Source organism: Sebastes fasciatus, chromosome 24, assembly GCF_043250625.1.
Source record: "Sebastes fasciatus isolate fSebFas1 chromosome 24, fSebFas1.pri, whole genome shotgun sequence".
NCBI classification, from domain to species: Eukaryota; Metazoa; Chordata; class Actinopteri; order Perciformes; family Sebastidae; genus Sebastes; species Sebastes fasciatus.
The window spans coordinates 9,782,539-9,794,989 of record NC_133818.1 but is presented as its reverse complement, the minus strand read 5'-3'; the positions used below and the strand labels follow the sequence as shown (position 1 = coordinate 9,794,989).

The following is a 12,451-nucleotide window of genomic DNA, read 5'->3' as shown; positions in this document are numbered from 1 at the left end:
CAAACAATTTCCCAAATTGCTTTCAAAGATGGGATTCCTCACATTACCATGTAGGACCTGATGCAGTTTGTGGTTAAAGGATAAAGATCTTATTAGCTATGATTGGATTGGGATCTTTCTGAGGTTTAGCAGGCTTCCACATGGAATCTGATCAGCATTAAAATCTAATCCATTAAAGCTAACAGTGTTGTTTCTTTGAACCAAGGCTAATGGGTTTATTGTGCATTTAATTAATATGTAGACAAGAGTGGCTCATTGTGCTTAGTGCTAATTTCAAATTAAACTGCCTGTGTAAGAATCTCTTTTCTCAAAATGAGCTAACATTGAGCCTATAAACTCAGTAATTTGGTCGGACATATGTTGAAAAGAACTCTAGTTTACAAAAGTCTCATTCTGTCTATCTTGCACACTGCAGCCATATGGCAAAACACTGTCACTCATTTGTCAATTATGCCTGAGCATAAATCAACACATTGCCGTATTTATTCAGTACCCAGTGCATTAATTGTTGCCCACTTGTCATTGCAGCACTCTGGCTCGGAGATCAAATGGGTCGACGGAGGAAAACCCCTGTTCAAAGTCTCAACTCATCTCGTTTCAACAGTTTACACTCAGGTATATACGTGTTTTATCCATTATTATCACCTGCTCATTGTCCTTGGATAATGTATTTTAAAATGCAAATAAAATATGTATTCCAATAATATGTTTCTTTTAGGATCAGCACTTGCATAACTTCTTCCACCACTGTCGAATCATGGAGATGTCAGAACAAGCTTCAGAGGGGGAGCTGGTGAAATACCTGAAGGTATTCTGGCCTTTTGTTTCTAATGCGCCAAGAAAAACACAGGAACTATGGAGGACGGAGCCTGCCAAAATAAAAAATAGATGAATAAATATAAAGTAAATGCAAAAAATATAAATAAATAAATAAATAGAAACACATGCAAAAATAAATAAATAAATTTAACAATTAATAAAAATAAATAAATATATAAATAGAAAAATAAATGAAAAATAAACCGGAACAATTTAGGATGGAACCTGCCAAAATAAATGAATAAATAAAAACTAAATGCAAAAATAAAGAAATAGATTTAAAAATGAATAAATACATAAATAAAAACTAAATGCAAAAATAAATATATAAAGAATAAATGCAAAAATTAATAAATACATTTAAAAATTAATAAAAATAAATACATTATAAAGGTAATTAATACAAAGATAAATAAATAAAGCAAATTAAAACAGAAATATCAATTTATGTCACATTTTATTAATAGTTAATGGCTACATTTATTTTTTAAATGATTTTTGCTACATTTAATGACATATTTATTCATTTTCCGAGTCATTTATTTATTTATTCATTCATTTTTGATTTTGGCAGGTTGGGTCCTCCATAAGGAACACACCCTTTTGTTCACGCCTCATCAAATGCAATCTTGTAATCTAGCATTTAAGGGAACATGACAAGCCAGAGTCTTCTCTACATTCTTTTCATACTTCCCTCCCTTCTCTCCTAGAGTCTCCATGCGATGGAGGGTCATGTAATGGTTAACTTTCTGCCCACCATCCTCAACCAGCTGTTTTGCGTGCTAACCAGAGCCACACTCGAGGATGTGGCTGTCAACGTGACCAGGCAAGACACACACAAACACACTTAACTTGTTTCCAGCAGCAGAAAGCAATATTTTTGGTCCATAGAAAATGATAATAACAGCACTTTCATCTGATTCATCTCCCTGTTTCTGTTTAATAGCCCGAATCCTTTCTCTCATTAGACACTCACCTATGGTTCGCACACTCCATGCATGTGTCTTATATATATCTCCGTTGTGTGCGTCTAGTCTTTGAAGCTCTGTAGGCAGTGTGTAAATGAGGTGTTAGTGCCTCAGAATGAATAAATGAAATCCCCATCTTTGGCTCGTTCCTTCTGGCGAGCCTCTCTTCCTCCTTTCTTATTCTTTTATATTTCTGTGTCATTATCTGTTTCTCTGCAGGGTGATGGTTCATGTTGTAGCGCAGTGCCACGAAGAAGGGCTTGAGCATTACTTGAGATCTTATATCAAGGTGCAGTCTTTTCTCAATGTATTTATGCACTATATTTTATTTTTGCTGATATTTGTGTGTTTCTGTAGAAAGTAAATTTGATACAATCTGATTTTTTTTTTTCTCTCAGTTTGTGTTTAAGCCGGAGCCTTATTCCTCCACCAATGTAAAAACAGTTCATGAGGAGCTGGCTAAAGCCATGACAGCCATTCTCAAGCCATCCACAGACTTCTTGACTAGCAACAAGCTGCTGAAGGTAGTAACTATTACCTTCAACGTTACGTTACGTTACGTTACGTTACGTTACGTTACTTTTGTAAATTATCTTTCCGGTGGTAGTTTTCCCCGCAGTGACTGTGTTTGTGTTGCAGTACTCCTGGTACTTCTTCGAAGCTCTGGTGAAATCAATGGCTCATTATCTCATAGAGAGCGGGAAGGTCAAGGTAGGTCTTGTTTTAGTCCTCTCTTCTTTTCTTGAACCCCTTTCCCTCAGAGCCCTAAACCTCTCCCCCTCTTTTTTCTTGTCCCTTCCTCGTCCAGCTCTCCAGGAACCAACGTTTCTCAGCAACCTTCTACCATGCGGTGGAGACTCTGGTGAACATGCTGATGCCGCACATCACCCAGAAATACAAGGACAACCTGGATGCGGCTCGCAATGCCAACCACAGCCTGGCAGTTTTCATCAAGGTTGGCACTCCTCCCAGGTCCTGCGATGCTGTACTGCCCTTTGATATGTAGATGAGTTTAGGGTCGGTAGAGATATATACATATAAATCATCCTTATCAGCCTGATTTAAAACAATGATTCGGTTTAATTCAAAGAAAATTCAGCTGGATTTATAATGTTTCCCCTCACCTTTTCACCCAGCGCTGCTTCACCTTCATGGACAGAGGCTTCATGTTCAAGCAGATCAACAACTACATGAACTGTTTTATGCCTGGAGACCCCAAGGTTAACAGATCATATTTAATGGTTTCATTCAAGTCATTAAACATGAAGTTAAAGCTCACTTAAAGCTCCCCTAAAATGCATTTTCTCTTGTGTTCCTTTTAGACTTTGTATGAATTCAAGTTTGAGTTCCTGCGGGTCGTTTGCAGCCACGAGCACTTTGTCCCTCTCAATCTGCCCATGCCCTTTGGAAAAGGCAGAATTCAAAGGTTCCAAGGTAAATGACTTATATTCTGCTTGTTCTCTGCCTCCTGTTCTCGCTGTATCTTTAATTTGAACGTTCTGTTGATTGATGCGTACGTCAGATCTTCAGCTGGACTACTCTCTGACTGACGACTTCTGTCGAAACCACTTCCTGGTGGGTCTGCTGATGAGGGAGGTGGGCGGCGCCCTTCAGGAGTTCCGAGAGATCCGTCAGATCGCCATCCAGGTGCTCAAGGGGCTGATGATCAAACACACGTTTGACGACCGCTATGCTGCGAAAGTGAGTTCTACAGCTCTCGAACACCTTCTGCTGTACATTGAACTCCCAGAGATGATTTTTAATTTGGGTTTAGGGTCACACTTTTTGACTCATGAGCATCTACTGTGTCATTCCAGAGCCAGCAGGCCAGACTCGCCACCCTCTACCTCCCTCTGTTTGGTTTGCTCCAGGAGAATGTCTACAGACTTGACATTAAGGAGGCCGCCCCCCTCAGCAACCACAATGTAAGCCTGACACCTAGTGGTGGGAAAGTGAATAGCAGCTTGTACCTGCCATCTCTTCAAAACATTCATTATTGGGTTAATATCAGCATAACATGTCACTCTTTTGAATATTTCAAGGAAATATTAATGTTTCTGTTGCAAAGCTGAACCAGCTCATTTTGTATCTTTCTGTCCCAGAATGCAAGGGAGGACTCTCTGGTCCCCAACTCCATGGTGACCCCTCAGAAACCTGGGAGCTGCATAGAAAATGCTCTCCACAAAGATGTGTTTGGAGTCATCTCTGGAACAGGTAAATCCTCACTCCACTATCTTACCATAAATGAGCGTAGGAGTAGAGCTAATGTAGCTGGAATTCTCTCGTAAATTTTCATAATAAGCAAAATGTTCTCTCAAAGATCTGCTGCACACATGGACGGATTACTGAATGGGTCTACTGGGCCTCTGGGACAGAGCCCCTGTTTGAAGTTACTGCTACATTTCTTGTTGGGAAGTCACAAAGACATGCAAAACTACCAAAAAGAGACGCAAATCTTCCCTAGAGACGCAAACTACCAAAAAGAGATGCAAAAATACCAAAACGAAACACCAAACAATTGAATTGAGACACAAAATATCCACCAAGAGATGCAAAACGACAACAAAGGTACACAAAATGACTACAAAGAAATGCAAAATTACCTTAAAGAGTTGCAAAACTACCAAAAAGGGATGCAAAACTTCCACAGAGACGCAAAACTACCACGACAAGACACAAAACAACTACAAAGAGATGCAAAATGATTTAAAAGAGATGCAAAACGAGCAAAAACATGTCTCTTTGCATCTTTTGCTCTTGTTCTAATGTAGGAGGGGTGGGTGCCCATTATATGTCTGTTTCCAGGGGCCTATTGTCTCATAATCCGTCCATGACTCTACCTGGGTTATTACTTTCTGGTGACATTTTAAAGCTGAAACTTAATCATCATTTTCAAAGTGCATCATAAAGCTAACATCCCTTTACTCTGTCTTGCCTCATTTTCCATGTTGTTTTTGCGATCTTTAACTTGGCAGCATATATAAATATATGCTCTTCTGTATGTTAACTAGTACACTGTAGATTTAATCCTGAGTGTATTTTGTGCTCTATCCCTGCAGCCTCCCCTCACAGCTCCACTCCCAACGTCAGCTCAGTTCACCATGCAGACTCCAGAGGCTCTCTGGTCTCCACCGACTCTGGAAACAGCCTGCTGGACAAGAGCAGTGACAAGACCAACTCCCTGGAGAAGGTAGATACTTGAATAATTTGCTTTGTGTAATGAAAGTAAAGTCAATGTCAACAAAACACACATGAGGGTTAAGGTTGATAGTTTGCACAGCAATTCCATAAATCTTTACTCTGGGACATCCACGCTCTCCTCCCACCCCCTCCTCCTTTAGAGCTCCCTCACCCCTTCTCCTTGCTCTGTAACTTCCCACCCAAAGGAGAGATTTACCAGGAGGCACTCGGTCAACGTGCCCCCTCTCCCTCTGGACCCCAAGGACAGAGTCCCACCTCTGAACCGTGCGACCAAGCGGGTCACCATGGACTTCTCCCTCCTCTCTGTGCCCCTGCCTGACTTGCTGCAGGACAGTGACAGTGATAATGACAAACAAGCTGCAGGCCAGAGGGTGGATGAGGAAAACATACCTATACAAGTATTCTGTTTGACCTTTGTGAGCTCTCCACCAGAGACTTTTGGTCACAATTGTACAGCACATTTCTGATTTGTTATGATTCAGTAAACCAGATCTTGGTACAAAGAGATACAAAATGACTACAATGACATGCAAATCGACCAAAAAGAGACACAAAATTATGAAAAAGAGACACAAAACGACTACAATGAGATGCAAAACTACTAAAAAGTGACCAATAAGAGAAGAAAAACAAGAACAAATTGATGCAAAACAACCAAAAACAGATGCAAAACAACTACAAAGAGATGCAAAAAAAAGATAAAGAGACACAAAACGACCAAAAAGAGATGCAAAACAGACAAAACGACGACAAAGAGATGCAAAACAACCATTAAGAGACACAAAACAACCAAAAAGAGACAAAAAACAACCAAAAAGAGATGCAAAACAACCATAAAGAGACACAAAACAACTACAAAGAGATGCAAAACAACCATAAAGAGACACAAAACAACCAAAAAGAGACGCAAAACAACCATAAAGAGACACAAAACAACCAAAAAGAGATGCAAAACAATCATAAACAGACACAAAACAACCAAAAAGAGACGCAAAACAACCATAAACAGACACAAAACAACTACAAAGAGATGCAAAACGACCAAAATGAGAAGCAAAATGACTACAAAGAGACTGTACAATACGTCCAAAATCCTCCCACTAGTCTTCTCTTCTGAGTGGAGTGTGTGTGCTTTTACCGATGCGGTTGTTGAGCTGACCGCTGACTCTTAGTCCTTTTTTCAGTTATCTCTCAGATGCTGTAGTGTAACTGTAAATGTGTTTCCTCAAACCTGCTCTTGATGTTGCTATCTGGAAGCACAGAGCTGCTGCAGCAGAAGTGTTTTCCCCTCCCAGGAAAACACTTGACATTTCTCATCTCTGAAGTTTCTTCTTGTTTGAGTGATGTTCTTTATCTCTTTCAAGTTTCGATTTCTCTGCAACTCTGCGCCCGATAACACCTCTTTCATTTGTGCATCAGAACCAGTGTGCGTCGGCTCTGGGCAGCACCGTGCTGCGCTGCGACAAACTGGACCGAGACGAGATCAAAAACCTGCTCATGTGCTTTCTGCATATCCTCAAGAGCATGTCAGAAGGTAGGAGAGCCCGTCTCAGTCGTTGTGCTGGATTTTGACACAAGTTCATACGATGGTAGTAATCTTTTCTTACCATTTCATCACCTCAGAGGCCCTTTTTTCATACTGGAACAAAGCAGCTCCCTTAGAACTGACGGACTTCTTTACATTGATAGAGTAAGTACAGAACTTTACAGCCTTGTGAATGCAAGGTCTTGATTTTAGTATTGCTCTCTGACTGACTTGTGTTTGTCCTGCAGAGTCTGCCTTCATCAGTTTAGATACATGGGGAAGAGATTCATCGTCAGGTAGAGTGTTCAAAGACATAAATGATGCCATTTTTACACTGAATTTATGAGCTGATTCTTGAACTGACACTAATTATGTTCATCATCTATGCAATAATATGGCTCTGACTTGCAAACACCGGCCTTAATGAATCTTTTAACCCCTTGCCTCTTGGTTTGTTTTCTCTTCTTTAACAATGCTGGCAAGTTGTTTTGTGGTTAATGTCGCGGCCCCGGGCCCCTCCTGCATGGGTAAGACTTCTGCTGTCTTTTTCTTTCACTTTGCTTAATTAAATGCTGCCATTTGTTTCAGTTTTAAAACCATTTTCCATTCATTTATCTGCTGTGTTTCTTTCTATTGCTGTGTTTCGTCATTTCATCTGATCCTTTTGTGCCTCTTTTTTATTCATCTTTTTATTGGGAATACAAAAAAAATTTGGCAAATCTTTCCCAGAACTTTTGTCAAGATCATAAAATAATCACTCCAGAATTTATGTAGTCTGGGACAAAAGAAAAACACGACTCAGGCTACAAGAGGAAGCGTAATATCTGTCACCTTGGTCTACAATGTTTTTATGGATTTCAGATCGTCGAGATTTTGAAAAATTAAATCTGTGTAAGACCTTGAATTGTATAAGTTTCAGACCATCTTTATCTATGTATTAGCTTCGCTGTCTTGAAGCTGTAGTTTAATTGACATCCAAACTTACCGGTAATGGTTATTTCTCTTCTGCCAACAGGAGCCAGGAGGGGGCGGGGCCTGTAGCGCCAGACAGGAAGTCTCTGACTCTGCCTGTGTCTCGTAACAGGGCGGGGATCTTGCACGCCCGCCTTCAGCAGCTGGGAACTCTGGAGAACGCTCACACCTTCAACAACAGTAAGCCTTCCTATCCTGCCTTGATTTATATAGAGTAGGACTTTTACCATAAATCTGATAACTTCATATCACGGGGCATCATTTAATCTGCCCTTTACTGACCTCTACTGGCAGCCAGTCAGAGTTGCAATAACAACGACAGCTTATCTCCTTCCATACACAAGCAGGAATATAAGTACTTGGCAAATATGCATTGAGTCATTGGTATTGATTAACAGCCTAATCAAGCAGATGATGTGCTGCTATTGATTTATTGCTCTAATAAAGCGATATCTCTTAACGGTGACCATGAGTTTGTGCTTTTCCGTGCAGTGTACTCTCACACGGAAGCAGACGTGAGCAGCCAGTGCCTGCTGGAGGCCAATGTGTCCACAGAGGTCTGTCTGACGGTGCTGGACACACTCAGCATCTTCATCATGGGATTTAAGGTCAATACAAACTGCCGTGACATTTTGCATCTTAATCACATTTGCGGTTGGTTGGTTGGTTCTTACGCTCTGCTGCGTCCTCAGATTCAGCTCAATTCAGATCATGGTCACAACCCCCTGATGAAGAAAGTGTTCCAGGTCCATCTGTGCTTCCTGCAGATCCCTCAGTCCGAGGCCGCCCTCAAGCAGGTCTTCACCTCACTCAGGACCTTCATCTACAAGGTGTCTCCCTTTCTCTGTTTAAACACCCCATTAAATCACACTTTTAAGGCAGGGTTTTCTCCGGGGGCTCTGGTTTCCCCCCACAGCTCTGTGTGCTTGTTTATTCAAACTTTATTCATATTGAATGTCTCCAAATTGCACCAAATTCGACACTGCACTCCCTTGGGTCCCCAACAATACACCTGCCAAGTGTGAAGTTGATTGGATGAGCGGTTCTCCAGATATGCGAAGGACACACAGACAGAGATTCCTGGCTTTATAGTTAGATTTCCATTTGTCCTACATTACATCCCGTCTCTCTCCCCACGTGTCCTCCAGTTCCCCTGTACCTTCTTCGACGGCCGGGCCGACATGTGTGCCTCTCTATGCTACGAAATCCTCAAGTGCTGTAACTCCAAGCTGAGCTCCATCCGCAGCGACGCCGCCCATCTTCTCTACTTCCTCATGAAAAGCAACTTCGACTACACCGGACGCAAGTCTTTTGTACGAACACACCTGCAGGTATGTGTCCCAAGTATAAAAACCATGTGCTTGTAGGTCATGCATTAGTGTAGTATTGATTGTTTGTTCCTACTTTCTATTCGCCCAGGTGGTAATCGCTGTCAGTCAGCTGATTGCTGATGTCATCGGCATCGGCGGTACCCGTTTCCAGCAGTCTCTCTCCATCATTAACAACTGTGCCAACAGTGACAAGAGCATCAAGGTGAGGGGTAGTGATGAGACACACTTGATCAAGCCATCAACATACCTTGTTTAGAGTAGTAATCCTGGACATTTTTTATTGCATCAACTCAACACACAGGTACGGAAGCCCTGAGAGGCCAGTGAGAAAAAATAAATCCAGTGATCCATTTTCTAAGTCTGATCTAAATTGTTTTCTCTCCTGTGTGTATGACTTAAGAACATAATTCTTCTAAATTACTTTTTTCCATCTGTGAAAACAGGTGAAAAAAAAGGTTTTGGCAGGTGATTTTTTTTTTGTAATACTCATTGTGGCCAAAATGAGTATTACAAAAACGCACAAAAACTTTTTTTTTCACCTGTTTTCACAAATTATTATTATTAATATTATTTTTTATTATCCTGGCAGTTCTTTTTTTCTCCACTTTTTTACTGATTAATTATTTTTATGGACGTTAGAAAGATTATCCCGGCAAAACTTTTTTTTTTTCGAGAAAACAATTAAATCTGACGTAGAAAATGGGTCACCAGAATTTTTTTTTCTCACTTGCCTCTCCGGGCTTCCGTACACAAAAGAACAACAAACCAGATATAAATGAATAAATAAATTGAAAAAAAACAAAGGTTGCGGCTTTAATCACGAAACTATAAATATTATTTTTGCTATTAAAAGCAAAATCATTAATACAGAACTACTGTATTTATTATTGTAGCACACAGCATTTCCATCAGACGTGAAGGACCTGACGAAGCGCATCAGGACGGTTCTGATGGCCACGGAGCAGATGAAGGAGCACGAGAACGACCCGGAGATGCTGGTGGACCTCCAGTACAGCTTGGCCAAGTCCTACACCAGCACACCCGAGCTCCGCAAGACCTGGCTGGACAGCATGGCTCGCATCCACAACAAGAACGGAGATCTGTCAGAGGTATTTTTTTTTATTTATTTTTTTATTTCTACATTTTTAATCTCAGTTTTTAAAGGCACATTTCACTTTTTGTGCTAACCTGTGACTGTTTGTCTACTCCACCTGTAGGCAGCCATGTGTTTCGTGCACGTTGCGGCCTTGGTAGCCGAGTACCTGTGGAGGAAAGGTGAGTCGAGGATATACAGTAAAAGTGTGCATACTTTTTACGATAACTAACCAGCATTTTTATAATCCCAATTAACAGAGGCCATATAATGGTTAACACAGTAGAAGAAGATTACCTTGGAATAACCGTTAAACACATGCAATAAAATTGATTTGATTCACATGTTGTGTACTGAGGATAGATTAAGCACAGTAATAAAATTATTTATATCTTACACATATCAAAACTAATTAATTAATGCAGATTCCTTCTCATTTTGTATGACTACACTGCAGTAAATCAGTTCACCAGCAACAATTAGAAAGATATATTTGAGGATTTATTTGCAAGTGAAGGGTAACTTATGGGTAATTTATTTACTTCATTTAACTCTCTATATATATATATATATATATGTACGTGTGTGCCACACACTTCATCTTCCACCTGAGCACTCGTCCAAGGGTCATCCGTTCATTCCCGTGTTGAAAACACTCCCTAGATAAGATCCCCTCTCATGTTTCTTCACATATCATATGTCAGAGTGTTTCAGAGTGGGTTGAACTCCCCTCAGACCTCCTTTCCTTTAGAGAACTCAGCACATGAGGCATCATACATAGCCTTATTGTGTAAATTGGAAGCGTCAGTTTACCGTTATCTACTGTAGATAATACACTTGACACAACCCCCACTTCAAAACACCCGAACTATCCCTTTAATTCTTCCACTTACAATGATGTTTTACGACGTAGAATTTTGTTAACGTCGAGGGAATAAAACGAAAATGTCACTCATGTTGGTTCTGTGTCTGCGTGCTAGGCATGTTCAGGCAGGGCTGCTCGGCTTTCCGCGTCACCACTCCGAACATCGACGAGGAAGCGGCCATGATGGAGGACGTGGGGATGCAGGACGTTCACTTCAATGAGGTATTGGGAGATTTTCCACCGTGCTTTGAATATCTGCCAGTGCCACTGTGTTGACCTGGCATTTAGGATGTTTTGGAAGTTCCTCATTGGCATCACGTGTCTTATAATGACTGTCTAGAAGAGCTCTTATCTCTGTTAAGAGTATCTATTGCTCTGTTAGTAGACTATGGCAGCGCTGTAGACTTTGACACAGGGCTTGGTGTTAATAATCACGTAGAAAATCACTGAGCAGCCTTGGGAAATCTGACAAGGGCTCCTAGAGGTGTTCGGGGATTCTTGTTCAAGGACAGTGGCTTGTTGACACAGAGGCCTGAGACCAGATCTCTGATAACCCGGTAAAATTGAATGCGACGGCGAGAGAATGTGTGAGCTTTTATGAGTCGGTCAACAGATCTGCAAGCAATGAAAAAACGCTTTTACCTTCTAACCTTTTCGTCTTTACGAGCTGGACTCATCCCCCAATAAAAAAAAAGGAGATGATAGATCCATTTCCTCCCACGTCTGCTGTCTTTACAGGAACACCATGCTCAGTTTAAGCTTGCTATAGCCGCCTAGACAAACAGAAATGTCCCGCTTTGCAGCAATTAAATATTCTGAGCCAAAATGTATTCATGTGCGTGTCCAGGAGGTGCTGATGGAGCTGTTGGAGGAGTGTGCCGATGGCCTCTGGAAGGCGGAGCGTTATGAGCTCATCGCCGACGTCTACAGGCTCATCATTCCCATCTACGAGCAGCGCAGAGACTTCGAGGTAAACTGCACAGTGATGGATCAGGGGTCAGAGTAGAGTCATCATTACATAAAGCTGCCAGAGAACATGCTGTACAGCTTAGATTTAAAAAGTATTAACAATAACCCTGCTATAGATCCGTAATGCTATTCTATTTATTATGTTTTCAGTGCTTTTAAGGACAAAAAAAATGCATAACTGACTTATTAAAGTTATTAAAAAGTCATTCTTTTCTCTCCTCGTGTTCTTTTGTGGAACAGAAACTGACTCACCTGTATGACACCCTCCACCGTGCCTATACCAAAGTGATGGAGGTGATGCATTCTGGCAAAAGACTGTTGGGCACATACTTCAGAGTGGCCTTCTTTGGACAGGTAAGGGGCCGAGTTTCCAAAAGAAAAAACAATATAATACAGTAATAAAGCTGTGTTTTTCTCAGCATAAATGCAGTCCAAACTCTTCATATAAGCAAGATGTTATCTATTGAATTGTATCTTTTTAATAGAGATTTCTCTTTTTTTCTCCGCCCCCTCCAAGGCTGCGGTAAGTGTGTAAAGGTTTAACTGGGTGTGTTGGCCTGGTGTGCTCTTCCATGTCCTTGCATTATTATTATATCGTTTGAGGGCTGATCAAATTAGTGGCAAATATCAGTTAAATGCAGATATTGCGGCATAAGCTTTCCCTTGATCAGTCATTTAACCTCTGGGACTCCCCCCCCCTTCAGTGAT

At 41.0% G+C, this 12,451-nt stretch overlaps 1 protein-coding gene across 6 annotated transcripts in view; it reads left to right on the top strand.

Annotated features, from left to right (window-relative positions):
- The window catches only part of dock9b (dedicator of cytokinesis 9b), a 54,597-nt gene that overhangs the window by 37,482 nt on the left and 4,664 nt on the right, over nt 1-12,451 (top strand). For 3 of the 6 annotated variants that reach the window (XM_074626551.1, XM_074626550.1, XM_074626548.1), the window contains 26 exons: nt 529-615; nt 719-808; nt 1,530-1,645; nt 2,007-2,076; nt 2,186-2,311; nt 2,427-2,498; nt 2,596-2,742; nt 2,924-3,007; nt 3,110-3,221; nt 3,310-3,488; nt 3,605-3,712; nt 3,890-4,001; nt 4,847-4,977; nt 6,408-6,522; nt 6,612-6,678; nt 6,762-6,809; nt 7,529-7,665; nt 7,978-8,093; nt 8,178-8,315; nt 8,634-8,816; nt 8,905-9,018; nt 9,710-9,925; nt 10,034-10,091; nt 10,890-10,996; nt 11,622-11,744; nt 11,984-12,097. In XM_074626551.1, coding sequence (XP_074482652.1) covers nt 529-615; nt 719-808; nt 1,530-1,645; nt 2,007-2,076; nt 2,186-2,311; nt 2,427-2,498; nt 2,596-2,742; nt 2,924-3,007; nt 3,110-3,221; nt 3,310-3,488; nt 3,605-3,712; nt 3,890-4,001; nt 4,847-4,977; nt 6,408-6,522; nt 6,612-6,678; nt 6,762-6,809; nt 7,529-7,665; nt 7,978-8,093; nt 8,178-8,315; nt 8,634-8,816; nt 8,905-9,018; nt 9,710-9,925; nt 10,034-10,091; nt 10,890-10,996; nt 11,622-11,744; nt 11,984-12,097 — 2,970 coding nt within the window. The remainder of the gene's footprint in view (nt 1-528; nt 616-718; nt 809-1,529; nt 1,646-2,006; nt 2,077-2,185; nt 2,312-2,426; nt 2,499-2,595; nt 2,743-2,923; nt 3,008-3,109; nt 3,222-3,309; nt 3,489-3,604; nt 3,713-3,889; nt 4,002-4,846; nt 4,978-6,407; nt 6,523-6,611; nt 6,679-6,761; nt 6,810-7,528; nt 7,666-7,977; nt 8,094-8,177; nt 8,316-8,633; nt 8,817-8,904; nt 9,019-9,709; nt 9,926-10,033; nt 10,092-10,889; nt 10,997-11,621; nt 11,745-11,983; nt 12,098-12,451) is intronic. The other 3 variants (XM_074626549.1, XM_074626552.1, XR_012592863.1) reach the window with 2 other exon arrangements.